Here is a 16,659-nt window from a genome sequence, read left to right as displayed (position 1 = left end):
CAGAGGGTAGTTTAACTTAGAATCTTAGCTTTGGGAGTTAAGGGTGGGAGTTAAAATCTCCTCTCTCTGAGCACTAGGGAGGGTTTTAACCTCCGACTTCCGGATTACAAGACCGGCGCTCTGGCGCTGAGCTACTAGGGCAGGCTCATTCAAGGGCTTTATTTTCGGCCCAACCGGCTAAGGGGGCGAGGACTAGGAAGATGGTGAAGTAAATCACAGAGGCAACTTGGCCGATAATGATAAATGGGTGTTCTACAGGCATGCCCCCAATTCAGGTGAGGATTAGTATGTCTGCTACCAGGGTTCAGAATAAGAATTGAGTTAGTGGTCGAAAGGTTAGTCCGCGCTGTTTAGAGGTGTGGAGGATCGGGACAACTATGAGGACGAGGATTGAGAATAAAAGGGCGAGTACCCCTCCTAGTTTATTGGGGATAGATCGGAGAATTGCATAGGCGAATAAGAAGTACCATTCGGGCTTGATGTGTGGCGGGGTAACTAGGGGGTTGGCTGGTGTGAAATTGTCCGGGTCTCCTAGGAGGTTAGGTGCGAAAAGAGCTAGGGTTGTTAGGCCAAGCAATATAGCTACGAAACCGAGGAGGTCTTTGTACGAGAAGTAGGGGTGGAATGAGATTTTGTCGGCGTCGGAGTTAATCCCTGCTGGGTTATTGGACCCGGTTTCATGCAGAAATAGAAGGTGAAGTACTGTGGCGGCTGCAATAACGAAGGGGAATAGGAAGTGAAAGGCGAAAAATCGGGTTAGGGTGGCGTTGTCTACAGAAAATCCGCCTCAAATTCATTGTACAAGGGCACCTCCTACGTAAGGGACAGCGGAGAGGAGGTTTGTGATTACAGTGGCTCCTCAGAAGGATATTTGCCCTCATGGAAGAACGTAGCCTACAAAGGCAGTCATTATAGTTAGAAGTAGTAATACTACTCCAATATTTCAGGTTTCTTTATATAGGTAGGACCCGTAGTAGAGTCCTCGGGCGATATGTATATAAATACAGATAAAGAAGAAAGATGCTCCGTTAGCGTGGATATTCCGGATGAGTCAGCCGTAACTTACATCTCGGCAGATATGGCACACAGAGGAAAAAGCTGTTGAAATATCGGAGGTGTAGTGTATGGCTAGGAAGAGTCCGGTAAGAATTTGGGTGGCCAAACATAGGCCTAAGAGTGAACCAAAGTTTCATCAGACTGAGATATTAGAGGGGGCAGGGAGGTCGACTAGTGCGTCATTAGCAATTTTTAGGAGTGGGTGGGTTTTTCGGAGGTTGGCCATTAGGTTCTTGTAGTTGAATAACAACGGTGGTTTTTCAAGTCATTAGTTTCGGTTAAAGTCCGAGCAGGAATTATGACTTATCTTGTGTCTTTATTTCTTTTTGGGTTGGTTTTAGGGCTTGTGGCTGTTGCTTCTAACCCTGCCCCATACTTTGCTGCTTTGGGGTTGGTTGTAGCGGCAGGCGTGGGATGTGGGGTTCTGGTTGGTCATGGGGGGTCTTTCTTATCATTGGTATTATTTTTGATTTATTTAGGAGGGATGCTCGTAGTGTTCGCTTATTCAGCGGCTTTGGCTGCTGAGCCCTTTCCTGAGTCTTGGGGGGATCGTTCGGTTTTAGGGTATGTAGTGGTATATACAGTGGGGGTGGTGTTGGTAGCGGGTTGGTTTTGGGGTGGATGGTATGAAACCTCGTGGGTGGTGGTAGATGAATTTAAGGAGTTTTCTGTTTTGCGGGGTGATACCAGTGGCGTGGCTCTAATATACTCTTACGGCGGTGGGATGTTAATTGCATGCGCGTGGGTGCTTCTATTAACACTTTTTGTGGTGTTGGAGTTAACTCGGGGGCTAAGTCGAGGGGCGCTTCGAGCAGTTTAGGTTAATGTAAGTAGAACGGCCAGAGCTGTTGAGAGGAAAAATAGAGTGAGGTATGTTTTAATTATGCCTTGTTGGATATTGCTTGTTGTTGTGACTATGGGCAGGTTAGTTGAGATAACTCCTTTCGGGCCGATTTTCTCAAATCATGTTTGATCTACTATCTGGCTGGCAATAGTTTGTCCTAGGGTTAAGTTTAGCTTTGGGGCTAATCGGTGGACGACGGCAGGAAAGAATCCAAGTATGTTTGAGAAGTTATGGGTAACGAGGTTGGGCGTAGTTTTAAACTGTTTACCAGTTAGTGATGCAAGTTCTAATGCAATTAGAAGGCCTGAGATGGTAACTAGGAGGGCGGCCAATTTTAATGAGAGAGGTATAGTTATTACTGGGGTTTTGGAGGGCAGGAAGTTTGAGGTAATTAGAAGTCCTGCAATGATGCTTCCTCAGGCTAGTCGTTTGATCGGGTTGATTACGGAGGGGTTGTTTTCATTAATAGGGGTTACAGCTGTAAAGCGGGGGTGTCCTATAGAGACGAAGAAGATTACTCGGAGGCTGTAAACGGCAGTGAAAGAGGTGGCCAGTAAGGTAAGAGTGAGGGCTCAGGCGTTAAGGTGAGAGGTATTTAAGGCTTCAATAATAGCATCTTTGGAAAAGAATCCTGCTAAGAATGGAGTTCCAGTAAGTGCCAAGCTTCCAATTGTAAGGCAGGATGAAGTAAGGGGGGTAAGGTTATGTATGCCTCCTATTTTACGAATGTCTTGTTCATCATTTAAGCTGTGAATGATTGAGCCGGAGCAGAGGAATAGCATAGCTTTAAAGAATGCGTGGGTACAGATATGTAAGAAGGCTAATTGTGGTTGGTTAAGTCCGATGGTTACTATTATCAGTCCCAGTTGACTGGATGTAGAAAATGCGACGATTTTTTTGATGTCGTTTTGTGTTAGGGCGCAGGTAGCAGTAAACAAGGTGGTGAGGGCTCCTAAACATAAGCAGGTGGTTAGGGCTGTTTGGTTATTTTCTATAAGAGGGTGGAGTCGAATTAAAAGAAAGATGCCCGCTACGACTATAGTGCTAGAGTGAAGTAGGGCAGATACCGGCGTAGGACCTTCTATCGCGGAAGGAAGTCACGGATGAAGTCCAAATTGCGCTGATTTACCGGTGGCGGCTAGAATGAGGCCTATGAGTGGGAGTGTAAGGTCAAGTCCTTTTGAAGAGGCAAATATTTGTTGAATTTCTCAGGAGTTAAGGTTTGTTGCGAATCATGCTATGCTTAGAATAAGTCCAATGTCTCCGACTCGGTTATAAATCACAGCTTGTATGGCAGCTGTATTAGCGTCAGCTCGGCCGTGTCATCATCCAATGAGGAGGAACGATATAATGCCAACTCCTTCTCAGCCAATAAATAGTTGGAATATGTTGTTGGCGGTTACTAAGATAATTATGGCAATTAGGAAGAGGAGGAGATATTTAAAGAATCGGTTCATATTGGGGTCGGCATGTATATATCAGGATGCAAATTCGAGAATAGATCAGGTTACGTAGAGGGCAATGGGGGTGAAAATAATGGAATAGTGGTCAAATTTAAAACTGAGGTTGATGTCGAAGGTTGTGGTGTTTATCCATTGTCAATTAGTAACAATTGTTTCGGTCCCTTGGTCTAGGAAAATAAAGAGGGGGAGTAGGCTTACTAGGAAAGCTGTTTTGATAGCGGTTTTTACGTGAGTAAGGGCTCAGTTTTCATGTTGGGGGGTTGGGTTTAGGGTGGTGATAAGGGGGTAAGTGAGAAGTGCGAAGATAATTAAAAGGGTTGAGCTTAGGATGAGTGTAGTCGGGTGCATAGCTACTACTTGGATTTGCACCAAGAGTTTTTGGTTCCTAAGACCAACGGATGAGCTGTTATCCTTTAGAAGCACGAGTGAACCACGGAATTTAACCAAGGGGATAGAAGATTAGCAGTCTCTAACATCAACAGATTTCTCTCGGTGAATAAGAGGATTTTAACCTCTGTCTTTAGAATCACAATCTAATGTTTTGGTTAAACTATATCTACAGAAACATCAACCTCACATAAGTTCCGGTTTCAGAATTAGGAGGACAATGGGGATGAGATGTAAAGTAATAAGTAGGTGTTCTCGGGTGTGGGTGGGTTCAAGGGCGATGATGTGGGAGGGCAGGGGCCCCCGTTGGGTCATTAAGAACAGATAAAGGGAGTAGCTTGCTGTAATTAATGTGCCTAGTCCCGTGAGAAGTAGGGTTCAATATGATCAGTTAAATATGGAAGTGATGATCATTAGTTCTCCTATTAGATTAGGGAGAGGTGGGAGAGCCAGATTAGCTAAACTAGCTACGAATCATCAAGTGGTCATTAGGGGAAGAACTATTTGTATTCCGCGAGCTAAAAGCATAGTACGGCTGTGTGTGCGTTCATAACTAGTGTTGGCTAAGCAGAATAGTGCTGAGGAGGCGAGACCGTGTGCGATTATAAGGATAATTGCACCAGTGAATCCTCATGGTGTTTGGATCATAATGCCCCCTGCTACTAATCCTATGTGGCCTACTGAAGAATATGCGATTAGTGATTTCAGGTCCGTTTGACGTAGGCAAATAGACCCAGTCATAATAATGCCTCAGAGGGCCAAAACAATAAAGGGATAAGCTAGTTCTTTGGTTAGTGGGTCTAATATAACTATCATGCGTATCATGCCGTAGCCTCCCAGTTTAAGGAGGACAGCTGCGAGGATTATGGATCCTGCGATTGGGGCTTCTACGTGTGCTTTTGGAAGTCAAAGGTGTACTCCGTACAGAGGTATTTTTACAAGAAAAGCTAAGAGACAGGCAGCTCATCATAATTTATCTCCTCACGTTAATAGGTGCAGAGGTTTTGTGTATTGGAGAGTAAATATAGATAGGGTCCCGCTGTCGTCTTGTAGTAAAAGTAGGGCTACGAGGAGTGGTAGGGAGCCTGCTAAGGTATAGAATAAGAAGTAGGTGCCGGCGTTAAGACGTTCTGTTTGATTTCCTCACCGGGTGATAATGATAAGGGTCGGGAGTAGTGTGGCTTCAAATATGACGTAAAATATGATGATTTCTGTGGCCCCGAATGCTAAGATTAGAAATGTTTGAAGGGAGACCAGAAGGGAGATGTAGGTTCGTTGGCGGTTTAGGGGTTCAGGAGAGATGTGATTTTGGCTAGCAAGGATTATAAGGGGTAATAATCAGCAGGTTAATACTAGCAGAGGTGTTGATAAGGGGTCGGTTGCTAGATAAAGGTTAGAGGAGGACCACCCGGTTTCTGATGATCATTTAAGTCAGGATAAACTTGCTAAGGCGATAATTAAACTCTGTGCGATTGATGTAGTTCATAGTCATTTTGCGGGGCTAAGTCAAATCGTTGGGATAAGCATGAGTGTAGGGATCAGGATTTTTAACATTGGAGTAGATTTAGGCTTTGGAGGCGGTCCGTGCCATGAGTTCGTGCAGTTGCTACTAGCAGGGCTAGGCCTGCGCTGGCCTCACAGGCTGAAAATGCTAGCAGAAGTATGGGAGCTACTGAGTAGCCAGTTGCTTCTATCTGGAGGGCTCATAGGGATAGGGCAATAAATAGAGATAATATTATACCTTCTAAACATAGAAGGGCTGAGAGAAGATGGGTGCGGTGAAATGCGAGTCCTATAAGCCCTAGGATAAAGGCTGAGGTAAAGCTGAAGTGTACTGGTGTCATAAGGCGGTCATGGACTTAAACCATGGTCTTTTGAGCCGAAATCAAGGGTCTTGTTTTGGACTAACTGCCTATTCGGCTCATTCTAAGCCCCCTTGGGTTCACTCATAGATTAGGCCTAGAGTGAGGAGGGCGAGCACGGCAGTGGATCAGGCAAGTGTAAGAGCTGGGGTGGTAAGCTGATTTCCCCAGGGCAATGGAAGGAGGAGGGCAATTTCTAGGTCAAATAGGAGGAATAGGATGGCGATTAGGAAGAAGCGTAGGGAAAAGGGCAGGCGGGCGGATCCCAGGGGGTCAAATCCACATTCGTAGGGGGAGAGTTTTTCTGCGTCGGGGGAAATTTGTGGTAATCAGAAAGAAATAGTGGCTAGTACTGCGGACAATGTGATGGTAATAGCAAGGATTGTTGTAATCAAGTTCATTATCTTTCCTTGGATTTTAACCAAGACCGGGTGATTGGAAGTCACTTATACGTATTAATACTAGAAAGATTATGAGCCTCATCAGTAAATAGAGACGTATAGGAACAGTCATACGACGTCTACAAAGTGTCAATATCAGGCGGCAGCTTCAAAGCCGAAGTGGTGTTCAGATGTAAAATGGTATTGAATTTGTCGTAGGAGGCAGATGGCTAGAAAGGTAGAGCCAATAATTACATGTAGGCCGTGGAATCCTGTGGCGACAAAGAAAGTAGAGCCGTATACGCCATCAGCGATTGTAAAGGGGGCTTCATAATATTCTATACCTTGAAGGAAAGTGAAGTAGAATCCTAATAAGATAGTGAGAGTAAGAGCTTGAACGGTTTGTTTTCGTTCCCCCTCTATAATGCTATGGTGGGCTCATGTAACGGTAACACCAGATGCTAGAAGGACTGCAGTATTAAGAAGTGGAACTTCAAATGGGTCAAGAGTAATAATGCCTGTGGGGGGCCAGCAGCCCCCTAACTCAGGCGAGGGTGCTAAACTAGAGTGGTAGAAAGCTCAGAAGAAGCCTAAGAAAAAGAATACTTCGGAGGTAATAAATAAGATTATGCCGTATCGTAGCCCTTTTTGGACTGGGGGTGTGTGGTGTCCTTGGAAGGTGCCTTCTCGGATAATGTCTCGCCATCATTGGTATATGGTAAGAAGTAATAGAATATTTCCCATGGTGAGTAGTGTAAGTGAGTGGAAGTGGAATCAGACTGCAGTGCCTGATGTAAGTAAAAGGGCGGCAATTGCGCCGGTTAGAGGTCAGGGGCTTGGGTCAACCATGTGGTATGCGTGTGCTTGGTGTGCCATTAGACGTTTTCTTGTAAATAAAGGCTTAGGAGTAGAACAAAGACATAGGCTTGGATCATAGCAACTGCAATTTCAAGAAGGGTAAGTAAGAACAGGACAATAGAGGTTAAGATCGCTACTGTGGGTATGAGGGGTAGGAGGACGAAGGCTGCTGTGGCGATCAGTTGAATAAGAAGATGGCCTGCCGTAAGATTGGCTGTAAGTCGTACACCAAGGGCGAGGGGGCGAATAAAAAGGCTAATTGTTTCGATAATAATAAGCACTGGGATTAAAGGGACGGGGGTTCCTTCGGGCAAGAGGTGACCAAGGGCAGCGGTGGGTTGGTTTCGCATACCAATAATTACTGTCGCTAGCCATAGTGGTACTGCAAGGCCTATATTTAGGGAGAGCTGTGTGGTAGGGGTAAATGTATACGGAAGTAGGCCCAGTATATTTAGGGTAATAAGGAATAGTATTAGGGAGGTTAGTAGAACTGCTCATTTATGGCCTCCTAAGTTGAGGGGCAAAAGAAGTTGCTGAGTAAATCGGTTGATGAACCATCCTTGTAAAGTGATTAGACGGTTGTTTAGTCAACGGGCGGAGGGGGTAGGGAAGAGAATTCAGGGAATGGTTAGTGCCACGGCAATAAGTGGGATGCCTAGATATGTGGGGCTCATAAACTGGTCGAAGAAGCTTAGTGTCATGGTCAGTTTCAGGGTTCAGGTTTAGTTTTTTCAGTGCTTTGTGAAGTAGGCTCATTTGTGAAGATGTGGCCTAGGACTTTGGGGGGAATAACAGTTAAGAAAACCAGTCATGAGAATACTAAAATAGCAAATCAGGGGGCGGGGTTGAGTTGGGGCATGTCACTAGGGGCGGTTGGGGGCCACCAATCTTTAGCTTAAAAGGCTAACGCTATTCCCGGTTTAGCTTCTTAGTGAGGCATCTTCAAGTATTACAGTGGATCATTTCTCGAAGTGTTCGAGTGGCACTGCTTCAACAACGATGGGCATGAAGCTGTGGTTTGCCCCGCAGATTTCAGAACATTGTCCGTAGAATACTCCAGGTCGAGAGGCAATAAAGGCTGTTTGGTTTAATCGTCCTGGGACTGCGTCTATTTTAACACCAAGGGACGGGACGGCTCAGGAGTGAAGGACGTCTTCAGCCGAGACGAGAACTCGGATCGGAGATTCTACAGGGATAACTATTCGGTGGTCTGTTTCTAGGAGGCGAAATTGGCCGGGCACTAAATCTTGGGTGGGGACTATATAAGAGTCAAAGCCTAAGTCTTCGTAATCGGTGTACTCGTAGCTTCAATATCATTGGTGGCCCATTGCTTTAATAGTAAGATGCGGGTCATTAATTTCGTCCATGAGATATAGGATTCGGAGGGAGGGGAGAGCAATAAGAATAAGGATAACTGCTGGGAGGACGGTTCAAACAATCTCGATTTCTTGAGAATCAAGGATATACTTGTTAGTGAGTTTGGTAGAGACTATCGCTACGATGATATAAAGCACTAGTGTGCTGATAAGAAGAACAATCATAAGAGCGTGGTCATGGAAATGAAGAAGTTCTTCTATTACAGGGGAGGCCGCGTCTTGGAATCCTAGTTGTGAGGGATGTGCCATTATAGCTAAGTGCTTAAGACACGCGGGGTTTTAACCCACAATTTTGCCTCGACAAGGCAATGTAATAGACTAGTTTTACTAGTGTCTTATGGAAGAAAGTGGCAGAGTGGTTATGCGGTTGGCTTGAAACCATCACATGGGGGTTCAATTCCTCCCTTTCTCGTTAGTTTGCTTGTACTTGAACAAATGCGGGCTCTTCAAATGTGTGGTAGGGTGGGGGACATCCATGCAGTCACTCTACGTTTGTTGAAGTTATTTCGATTGACGCTACTTCTCGTTTGGCGGCAAAAGCCTCTCAAAGAATAAATAGGAATATAATTACAGCTACTAAGGAGATAAGAGACCCAATTGAGGACACAGTGTTTCATAGTGTGTAGGCGTCCGGATAGTCAGAGTACCGTCGGGGCATTCCTGCGAGGCCTAGGAAATGCTGCGGGAAAAAGGTTAAATTTACACCGATAAATATAATTCCAAAGTGGATTTTAGTTCATGTGCTGTGGAGGGTATATCCCGTAAATAGTGGGAATCAGTGTACGAAAGCACCTATAATGGCAAAGACAGCTCCTATAGATAATACATAGTGAAAGTGGGCGACCACATAATAAGTGTCGTGGAGAACAATGTCTAATGAGGAATTAGCAAGGACAATGCCCGTGAGTCCCCCGACCGTAAATAGGAAAATAAACCCCAGGGCTCAAAGAAGCGGTGTTTCTCATTTAATTGAGCCGCCGTGTAGTGTGGCTAGTCAGCTAAATACTTTTACTCCGGTGGGGATGGCGATGATTATGGTGGCAGATGTAAAGTAGGCACGAGTGTCTACATCTATTCCGACAGTAAACATATGGTGGGCCCAAACGATGAATCCTAGGAGTCCGATGGCTATTATAGCTCAGACTATTCCTATATACCCGAAGGGTTCTTTTTTACCGGAATAGTATGCAACGATGTGGGAAATCATACCAAAGCCTGGGAGAATAAGAATATAGACCTCCGGGTGACCAAAGAATCAAAAGAGGTGTTGGTATAAAATTGGGTCCCCTCCGCCTGCCGGGTCAAAGAAAGTGGTGTTTAGATTTCGGTCCGTGAGTAACATAGTAATGCCTGCTGCTAGAACGGGGAGGGAAAGTAATAAAAGGACAGCAGTAACTAACACAGCTCAAACAAAAAGCGGGGTTTGATATTGAGAAATAGCTGGGGGCTTCATGTTAATAATGGTTGTGATAAAGTTAATGGCCCCTAAAATTGAGGAAATGCCAGCTAAATGAAGGGAGAAGATAGTTAAATCAACGGAGGCCCCTGCGTGGGCGAGGTTCCCGGCTAAAGGGGGGTAGACTGTCCATCCCGTACCGGCGCCAGCTTCAACCCCTGACGAAGCCAGGAGAAGGAGAAAGGACGGTGGGAGGAGTCAGAAGCTTATGTTATTTATTCGAGGGAATGCTATGTCTGGGGCCCCAATTATTAGAGGGATTAATCAGTTTCCAAAGCCCCCGATCATAATTGGTATGACTATAAAGAAAATCATAACGAAGGCATGGGCTGTTACGATTACGTTATAGATCTGGTCATCCCCTAGAAGAGCTCCGGGTTGGCTTAACTCTGCCCGGATCAAGAGGCTAAGGGCGGTGCCGACTATTCCGGCTCAGGCACCAAATACTAAATAAAGGGTGCCAATGTCTTTGTGGTTGGTTGAGAAAAATCATCGTGTGATTGCCACAGGTAGGGTGGCTGAGAGTTTTAGCGGTGGATTGTAGCTCCATGAACAGAGGTTTAAATCCTCTCCTTATCAAGCTCTGTGGTGTACCACACGTTAGATTGCAAATCTAAAGAAGTAGGCTAATAGCCTGCCGGGGCTTTCCCCCGCCTCGCTCCCCCCGGACGGCGGGGGAAAGTAGATGGATGCTCGCTGGATAGAGCGCTTAGCTGTTAACTAAGAATTTGTAGGATCGAGGCCTTCCCACCTAGAAAGGCTTTAGCTTAATTAAAGTGTCTGGGTTGCATTCAGAAGATGTGGGATAAAGTCCTGCAAGTTTTAACAAGGGCTGGGAGATTTTCACTCCCGCTTAGAGCTTTGAAGGTTCTGGGTCTTAATACTATCCTAAGCCCTTTTACAAGGTTAACATTGCAGTTACAGCTGGAGTGAGGGGAAGTAGGGCTAGGGCTATAATAGTAACAATCGAAAGGGGCAAGGTAATGATAGTAAAGTCAAGGCGTCATGGGGTTATAGCAGTTAAGGTATTGGGGTAAATAGTAAGGGCTATGGCATAACAGAGGCGTAGATAAAAGTAGAGACTAAGGAGGGCTGCTATGGCAGCTAGTGTGGCAGGTAGTGGAAGTTCTTGTTTTGTGAGTTCTTGTAAAATAAGTCATTTAGGCATAAATCCCGAGAGAGGAGGGAGGCCTCCTAGGGATAACAATACTAGAGCGGTTAGTGGGGCGAGAGCAGGGGATTTAGTTCAGGAAGTTGCTAGAGTGTTGATAGTTAAAGAGTTGTTGGCTTTTAGTGCAAGGAATGCTGAAGATGTTATGATGATGTACAGGAAAAGGCTAAGGAGTGTCAGGTAAGGTGCGAATTGTAAAATGAGCACTATTCACCCTAGGTGGGCGATTGAAGAGTATGCTAAAATTTTACGTAGCTGGGTTTGGTTAAGCCCTCCTCATCCTCCTACGAGGATTGATAGAAGGCCTAATGCGATAAGTAAGGAAGGGTCAATGGCTGGGGCTACTTGAATTATAAGTGCGAAAGGTGCTAGTTTTTGTCATGTTGACAGGATAAGTCCTGTAGTAAGTTCAAGTCCTTGAAGAACCTCTGGAAGTCAGAAGTGAACGGGCGCTAGTCCAAGTTTAAGTGCAAGGGCTAGTATTGCTGTTGTAGTTGCCAAGGGGTGGGATAGCTGGTGAATTTCTCATTCTCCTACTAGTCAGGCATTGGTAGTACTAGCAAATAGGATCATTGCTGCGGCGGTTGCTTGTGTTAAAAAATATTTGGTAGTAGCTTCAATTGCTCGAGGGTGATGTTGTTGTGCCATGATCGGAATAATAGCGAGTGTATTAATTTCTAGGCCTATTCATGCGAGAAGCCAATGTGAGCTGGCGAAGGTGAGGACTGTGCCTAAACCTAAGCTAGAAAGTAAGATGGTAAGTACGTAGGGGTTCATTAGTAAGGGAAGGATTTTAACCAACATATTTGGGGTATGGGCCCGAAAGCTTAATTAGCTGACCTTACTAGAAAGTGGTGTAGTGGAAGCACCAAGAGTTTTGATCTCTTGAGGATGGGTTCGAATCCCTTCTCTCTAGAATTGAGGGGACTTGAACCCCTATCAGCCACGCTATCAAGGTGGTCCTTAAGCATTCAGGCACAATTCCTTGGAATTAAAGTTGGGGAGGGAGGCCGGCTAGTGCAATAGGAAGCGCGAGGTGTCATAGGACAAGTGCTAGGGTTAATGGAAGGAAGCTTTTTCAAACTAAATGCATAAGTTGGTCGTATCGAAATCGTGGGTAGGAAGCTCGTACTCACAAAAACACAACGGAGAGTAGGGCAGCTTTCGTTATCAGATTTACGGCTGTTAATTCAGGGAAAGCAGGGATGTGGGATGCGCCTAGAAATAGGACGGCTGAAAGTGTATTTATTAGAAGAATATTAGCGTATTCAGCCAGGAAGAAGAGGGCGAATGGTCCTCCAGCGTATTCTACGTTGAATCCTGAAACTAATTCTGATTCTCCTTCTGTGAGGTCAAAAGGTGCACGGTTTGTTTCGGCCAAGGTAGAAATGTATCATATGGCGGTAAGGGGTCAGGCTGGTACTAGTAGTCAGATGCTTTCTTGAGCTACGTTGAAGGTTTGGAGTGTAAATCCTCCTGTGAAGATAATTACGCTAAGTAAGATTAGGCCTAGGCTGACTTCGTAGGAGATGGTTTGTGCTACTGCTCGTAGGGCCCCAATTAAGGCATATTTGGAGTTTGAAGCTCACCCAGAGCCCAAGATAGAATATACGGCAAGGCTAGAAAGTGCGAGGACAAACAGTACTCCTAGGTTCAGGTCTGTAATAGGGTAGGGGATGGGTATAGGGGCTCATAGTGTAAGTGCAAGTGTGAGGGCAAGTATAGGTGTAGCGAGAAATAGGAATGGGGAGGAGGTGGAGGGTCGAACTGGTTCTTTAATAAAGAGTTTTAGGCCGTCCGCGATAGGTTGAAGTAATCCATACGGGCCAACGATGTTGGGTCCTTTTCGAAGTTGCATATACCCAAGGACTTTTCGTTCGAGTAGGGTTAGGAAGGCAACTGCTAATAGAACAGGCACGATGTACGCAAGTGGATTAATAACGTGGGTAATTAGGGTGGTGATCATAGCTAAGGAGAGGGTTTGAACCTCTGAGAAAAAGGGCTTAGGCCTCTCGCAATTACCGGGCTCTGCCACCTTAGCGCGCCGTTCTTTTTGGCAATCTCGGTGTGCCCCCTTGTCTGTTTTAGTTGCCTTCATCAGGTGGGGGTGGGGCGTGCCTTAAGCATGGGCCCCTTCTTTCCGGTCCTTTCGTACTAGGAAACATCACTTCATAGATAGAAACTGACCTGGATTACTCCGGTCTGAACTCAGATCACGTAGGACTTTAATCGTTGAACAAACGAACCCTTAATAGCGGCTGCACCATTAGGATGTCCTGATCCAACATCGAGGTCGTAAACCCCCTCGTCGATAGGGACTCTGGGAGAGGATTGCGCTGTTATCCCTAGGGTAACTCGGTCCGTTGATCGGCGTTCGCCGGATCATTTTTGGTCAGAAATTCTGGTGCTTAGAGCTGTAGCTCTCGGCTGTGGGGGCAGTGCCCCCAGTCCACATGGGGGCTTTATTTTCCCCCGCGGTCGCCCCAACCAAAGACATATGGGCTAGGGGTCACTGCGTTTTTACTTGTTAATTTAAGTTTACTTGACGTGATCTGCCTGGTGTCTAAAGCTCCATAGGGTCTTCTCGTCTTATGTACTTATGCCCGCTTCTGCACGGGCAGATCAATTTCATTGACTTGGGAGAGGAGACAGCTAAGCCCTCGTGATGCCATTCATACAGGTCTTCATTTAAAAGACAAGTGATTGCGCTACCTTCGCACGGTCAAAATACCGCGGCCGTTAAACCCATAGTCACAGGGCAGGCGGGACCTCTTATGCTTTGATTTGCAAGAGGCGGATGTTTTTGGTAAACAGGCGAGGCTTGTGTTTGCCGAGTTCCTTCTCTTCCTTTGGGTCTTTCCCTGTGGGCACTCCTGTGTAGGGTTAACGATTAGTTGTGTAGGTTTTTCTCGGTGTTTACTCTGGCCTACAGTTCCCTCTTGGCTTGGGTTCGTTATTTGTCGGTGGGGGGTCCGGTCCGACTTACACATGTGCTGGGAGAGAGTTATTCTCTCTTATTACTCATTCTAGCATAATCTCTTCCATGGGGGCATGGAGCGGCTTAGTACGGTTAGGGGGGTGGGATTTCTTATCAGGATAAGAGGTTTATATCTGTCTGAGCTTTAACGCTTTCTGTGCAGGTGGCTGCTCTTAGGCCCACTGTAACAGGTTACCTTATTAATTATGATCCTTAGCCGCCTGTAAAGGTTGTGTCCTTGTTCAAAGGAGCTGTACCTCCTTTGATTAACTCTCTTGGTTTCTTTGGGACAAGGTTAGTTTTACCTTGGGGTCTTAAGAAAGCCAGGGGGCTGAACTTCTATTCATTTCCTAAGCAACCAGCTATAACTAGGCTCGATAGGTTTATCACCTCTACTCGGGGCTCGTCCCACTCTTTTGCCACAGAGACGGGTTGGCCCTATAATAGGCTGTCCCGGAGTAGCTCGTCTAGTTTCGGGGGCCTGAACTAAAGTTCTCTTTGCTCTGGTTTGCTGGCTAAATCATGATGCAAAAGGTACGAGATTTAATCTCTGCTTTTCTAGGCTTAAATGGGTTGTTTCAGTTCTCTTTCAGCTTTCCCTTGCGGTACTTTTTCTGTTGCTCAATTATCTCCTTTTCTGTCGCCCGTACTAAGGTGGAAAAATGGTTTGTTGACTTAATTTTAAGTTTTGTGGGGTTATATATGTTGTGGTGTTAGACCAAATGTGTTGGCTAGCTAGTCAGCTCAGGGTGACCCGATTTGCACGGATGTCTTCTCGGTGTAAGGGAGGTGCTTTCCTATTTTAGCTACACTCTGGTTATTCCAAGCGCACCTTCCGGTACACTTACCATGTTACGACTTGCCTCCCCTTTGTTTGGTTAACTTCTTAGTTAGAAGGATAAATTAAACTTGGGGAGAGTGACGGGCGGTGTGTGCGCGCCTCAGAGCCAGTTTCAAGAGAACTCTCTGTTTTCTGTTTACTGCTAAATCCACCTTCGGACGTTGGTTTCACAACGTGGTTCGTAGTGCTCTAATTTAGAGAATGTAGCCCATTTCTTCCCACCCCATGCGCTACACCTCGACCTGACGTTTTGGGTCTTACCCATTTTGCTTACTATCGGGCCTTCATAGGGTAAGCTGACGACGGTGGTATATAGGCGGGGAAAACAAGAGGTGGTGAGGTTGAACGGGGGTTATCGGTTCTAGAACAGGCTCCTCTAGGTGGGTCTGAGGCACCGCCAAGTCCTTTGGGTTTTAAGCTGGCGCTTGTAGTTCCCTGGCGGATATCAGTTGTATTTTTCTATCAAAGTTTACGGCTAGGCATAGTGGGGTATCTAATCCCAGTTTGTGTCGTAGCTGTCGTGGGTTCGGGTACAATTAAAGCTGCTTTCGCAGTAGGTCTTCGTGCCCCCAGGTGCGTATGACGGCTGAGGGGGTGTTCGGCTTTATTAAACATTTTTCCGTAACCACTCTTTACGCCGGTAGTTATCAACTAGGGCCTCTCGTATAACCGCGGTGGCTGGCACGAGTTTTACCGGCCCTCTTAACCTTAACTAAGTCAAGCTTTCGCTTATGGCTTAATATCTATCACTGCTGAGTTTCCTTGGGGGTGTGGCTTAGCAAGGCGTCTTGGGCTGCCTGGGCGCGCCTGATGCCGGCTCCTCGTCCCCGGGCAGGGGATTAAGGGCATCCTCACAGGAATGCGGAGACTTGCATGTGTAAGTTCAGTTAAAGCTGATAGTAAAGTCAGGACCAAGCCTTTGTGCCTGTGGGACTTTTTAGGGTCCATCTTAACAGCTTCAGTGTTATGCTTTAATTAAGCTACGCCAGCAGAGGGCCATGGTGCCGGGGGGGGGGTTTACCTAATAACCATCGGTGTAGGCATTATAAGGTTTTTTAAAGTTAATGTATACTTTATTTATGAGAGCTGGCCTGTTGAGTGTTGTTGCTTGATGTTATAAAGTGCATTAAGTTTATTAATGTAATATAAAAATATTAATGCTGATTTTAGATCTCCTGGTTTAGGGGTTTAACAGGAACATAAGGATCTTTCGGTGTAGGGGGGTAGGGGGGTTTACCGCGCGGAAGCCGGGGAGATAACACAGGTATTTGTGAAGAGAATATTAGACTTTATGCACTTGATATCCAAATATGTGATTCTTTATAGAATATCATTTCACCATGATACATGGGTTCTCTGGAATTCAAGATCCAGTTCGACCTTGTTAGATTTCTTTGCTTGCACTTGTATATGCAAGCTGAAAGGAAAAAAAAAAAAGGAGAACCCTATGCATATAAGAGAACGCCCGGCTTGGTGGGTAACGAACAATAAGATTGACACCATTAACCAGATGCTTTACATTCGGCTTTCAGGGGCTGGTTTCTTAAGGATAGCCCTCGACTTAGGAACCAAATGCCAGGAATAATTCACGAGATGTTACCTAATACGATATCTGCCCCTGACCATCAATAAGAGTATGCCTACTGATAAATCGTTGGTCGGTTCTTACTACATTAAGTAGGACTGATGCTGAAAGTTGGTGGGTAAAGACGGAGCCCGTGTTAGTTGGAGTTTTATTAATATAGCAATTGCCTAAGTTAAAACAACCTAGTTGGTTATTATCACGTGTTTAGCTTATGTAAATCTCCGGTTTATGCTGATATATGAGGGCTTAAATTCACTTATGTTGATAATACATATGATGTACTACTCATCATACAAGTATTGTATATATGGGTAAATACACAATATGCAATATTATACATAGATGTGTTATAACACTAATTTGTTGAGATACAACATTCATTATTGTACATATTAGGGGGCGT

At 45.5% G+C, this 16,659-nt stretch overlaps 13 protein-coding genes and 24 non-coding genes across 37 annotated transcripts, besides 2 other annotated features; 9 read left to right on the top strand and 28 right to left on the bottom strand. All coding sequences in view use genetic code 2, as the record gives it.

Moving 5' to 3' along the window:
• KEF24_t22 lies at positions 1 to 70 on the top strand. The gene has a single exon. It is a non-coding gene; the product is annotated as a tRNA-Pro (tRNA).
• Positions 70 to 141, bottom strand: KEF24_t21. The gene has a single exon. It is a non-coding gene; the product is annotated as a tRNA-Thr (tRNA).
• Positions 142 to 1,282, bottom strand: CYTB (Cyt b). Its single transcript has one exon. A coding segment is annotated over exon 1 (1,141 nt).
• Positions 1,283 to 1,285: 3 nt separating this feature from the next.
• On the top strand, positions 1,286 to 1,354 carry KEF24_t20. The gene has a single exon. It is a non-coding gene; the product is annotated as a tRNA-Glu (tRNA).
• Positions 1,355 to 1,876, top strand: ND6 (NADH-6). Its single transcript has one exon. The coding sequence runs from the start codon at positions 1,355 to 1,357 to the stop codon at positions 1,874 to 1,876; it is 522 nt and encodes a 173-aa protein (NP_008684.1).
• Positions 1,873 to 3,711, bottom strand: ND5 (NADH-5). Its single transcript has one exon. It carries the CDS (start codon positions 3,709 to 3,711, stop codon positions 1,873 to 1,875), a length of 1,839 nt encoding a protein of 612 aa, NP_008683.1.
• On the bottom strand, positions 3,712 to 3,784 carry KEF24_t19. Its single transcript has one exon. It is a non-coding gene; the product is annotated as a tRNA-Leu (tRNA).
• Position 3,785: 1 nt separating this feature from the next.
• Positions 3,786 to 3,854, bottom strand: KEF24_t18. Its single transcript has one exon. It is a non-coding gene; the product is annotated as a tRNA-Ser (tRNA).
• Positions 3,855 to 3,923, bottom strand: KEF24_t17. The gene has a single exon. It is a non-coding gene; the product is annotated as a tRNA-His (tRNA).
• On the bottom strand, positions 3,919 to 5,304 carry ND4 (NADH-4). The gene has a single exon. The coding sequence runs from the start codon at positions 5,302 to 5,304 to the stop codon at positions 3,919 to 3,921; it is 1,386 nt and encodes a 461-aa protein (NP_008682.1).
• ND4L (NADH-4L) lies at positions 5,298 to 5,594 on the bottom strand. Its single transcript has one exon. The coding sequence runs from the start codon at positions 5,592 to 5,594 to the stop codon at positions 5,298 to 5,300; it is 297 nt and encodes a 98-aa protein (NP_008681.1).
• On the bottom strand, positions 5,595 to 5,663 carry KEF24_t16. Its single transcript has one exon. It is a non-coding gene; the product is annotated as a tRNA-Arg (tRNA).
• Positions 5,663 to 6,013, bottom strand: ND3 (NADH-3). Its single transcript has one exon. It carries the CDS (start codon positions 6,011 to 6,013, stop codon positions 5,663 to 5,665), a length of 351 nt encoding a protein of 116 aa, NP_008680.1.
• KEF24_t15 lies at positions 6,014 to 6,083 on the bottom strand. Its single transcript has one exon. It is a non-coding gene; the product is annotated as a tRNA-Gly (tRNA).
• Positions 6,083 to 6,868, bottom strand: COX3 (COIII). Its single transcript has one exon. The coding sequence runs from the start codon at positions 6,866 to 6,868 to the stop codon at positions 6,083 to 6,085; it is 786 nt and encodes a 261-aa protein (NP_008679.1).
• ATP6 (ATPase6) lies at positions 6,868 to 7,551 on the bottom strand. The gene has a single exon. The coding sequence runs from the start codon at positions 7,549 to 7,551 to the stop codon at positions 6,868 to 6,870; it is 684 nt and encodes a 227-aa protein (NP_008678.1).
• Positions 7,542 to 7,709, bottom strand: ATP8 (ATPase8). Its single transcript has one exon. The coding sequence runs from the start codon at positions 7,707 to 7,709 to the stop codon at positions 7,542 to 7,544; it is 168 nt and encodes a 55-aa protein (NP_008677.1).
• A 1-nt stretch (position 7,710) lies between these two features.
• On the bottom strand, positions 7,711 to 7,784 carry KEF24_t14. Its single transcript has one exon. It is a non-coding gene; the product is annotated as a tRNA-Lys (tRNA).
• Positions 7,785 to 8,475, bottom strand: COX2 (COII). The gene has a single exon. A coding segment is annotated over exon 1 (691 nt).
• Positions 8,476 to 8,489: 14 nt separating this feature from the next.
• Positions 8,490 to 8,563, bottom strand: KEF24_t13. The gene has a single exon. It is a non-coding gene; the product is annotated as a tRNA-Asp (tRNA).
• Positions 8,564 to 8,567: 4 nt separating this feature from the next.
• KEF24_t12 lies at positions 8,568 to 8,638 on the top strand. The gene has a single exon. It is a non-coding gene; the product is annotated as a tRNA-Ser (tRNA).
• COX1 (COI) lies at positions 8,639 to 10,189 on the bottom strand. Its single transcript has one exon. It carries the CDS (start codon positions 10,187 to 10,189, stop codon positions 8,639 to 8,641), a length of 1,551 nt encoding a protein of 516 aa, NP_008675.1.
• A 1-nt stretch (position 10,190) lies between these two features.
• On the top strand, positions 10,191 to 10,262 carry KEF24_t11. The gene has a single exon. It is a non-coding gene; the product is annotated as a tRNA-Tyr (tRNA).
• Positions 10,262 to 10,328, top strand: KEF24_t10. Its single transcript has one exon. It is a non-coding gene; the product is annotated as a tRNA-Cys (tRNA).
• Positions 10,329 to 10,364: an origin of replication (OriL; origin of L-strand replication; putative).
• On the top strand, positions 10,365 to 10,437 carry KEF24_t09. Its single transcript has one exon. It is a non-coding gene; the product is annotated as a tRNA-Asn (tRNA).
• Position 10,438: 1 nt separating this feature from the next.
• KEF24_t08 lies at positions 10,439 to 10,507 on the top strand. Its single transcript has one exon. It is a non-coding gene; the product is annotated as a tRNA-Ala (tRNA).
• A 2-nt stretch (positions 10,508 to 10,509) lies between these two features.
• KEF24_t07 lies at positions 10,510 to 10,579 on the bottom strand. The gene has a single exon. It is a non-coding gene; the product is annotated as a tRNA-Trp (tRNA).
• A 1-nt stretch (position 10,580) lies between these two features.
• On the bottom strand, positions 10,581 to 11,630 carry ND2 (NADH-2). The gene has a single exon. It carries the CDS (start codon positions 11,628 to 11,630, stop codon positions 10,581 to 10,583), a length of 1,050 nt encoding a protein of 349 aa, NP_008674.1.
• Positions 11,631 to 11,699, bottom strand: KEF24_t06. Its single transcript has one exon. It is a non-coding gene; the product is annotated as a tRNA-Met (tRNA).
• KEF24_t05 lies at positions 11,699 to 11,769 on the top strand. The gene has a single exon. It is a non-coding gene; the product is annotated as a tRNA-Gln (tRNA).
• KEF24_t04 lies at positions 11,767 to 11,838 on the bottom strand. The gene has a single exon. It is a non-coding gene; the product is annotated as a tRNA-Ile (tRNA).
• Positions 11,839 to 11,844: 6 nt separating this feature from the next.
• ND1 (NADH-1) lies at positions 11,845 to 12,819 on the bottom strand. The gene has a single exon. It carries the CDS (start codon positions 12,817 to 12,819, stop codon positions 11,845 to 11,847), a length of 975 nt encoding a protein of 324 aa, NP_008673.1.
• Positions 12,820 to 12,894, bottom strand: KEF24_t03. Its single transcript has one exon. It is a non-coding gene; the product is annotated as a tRNA-Leu (tRNA).
• Positions 12,895 to 14,574, bottom strand: KEF24_r01. Its single transcript has one exon. It is a non-coding gene; the product is annotated as a 16S ribosomal RNA (ribosomal RNA).
• Positions 14,575 to 14,646, bottom strand: KEF24_t02. Its single transcript has one exon. It is a non-coding gene; the product is annotated as a tRNA-Val (tRNA).
• Positions 14,647 to 15,593, bottom strand: KEF24_r02. The gene has a single exon. It is a non-coding gene; the product is annotated as a 12S ribosomal RNA (ribosomal RNA).
• On the bottom strand, positions 15,594 to 15,661 carry KEF24_t01. The gene has a single exon. It is a non-coding gene; the product is annotated as a tRNA-Phe (tRNA).
• Positions 15,662 to 16,659: a D loop (control region).

Source organism: Salvelinus alpinus, mitochondrion, assembly GCF_002910315.2.
Source record: "Salvelinus alpinus mitochondrion, complete genome".
Taxonomy (NCBI): Eukaryota; Metazoa; Chordata; class Actinopteri; order Salmoniformes; family Salmonidae; genus Salvelinus; species Salvelinus sp. IW2-2015.
The sequence above is the reverse complement of the archived record's forward strand: the minus strand, read 5'-3'. Positions and strand labels throughout refer to the sequence as shown.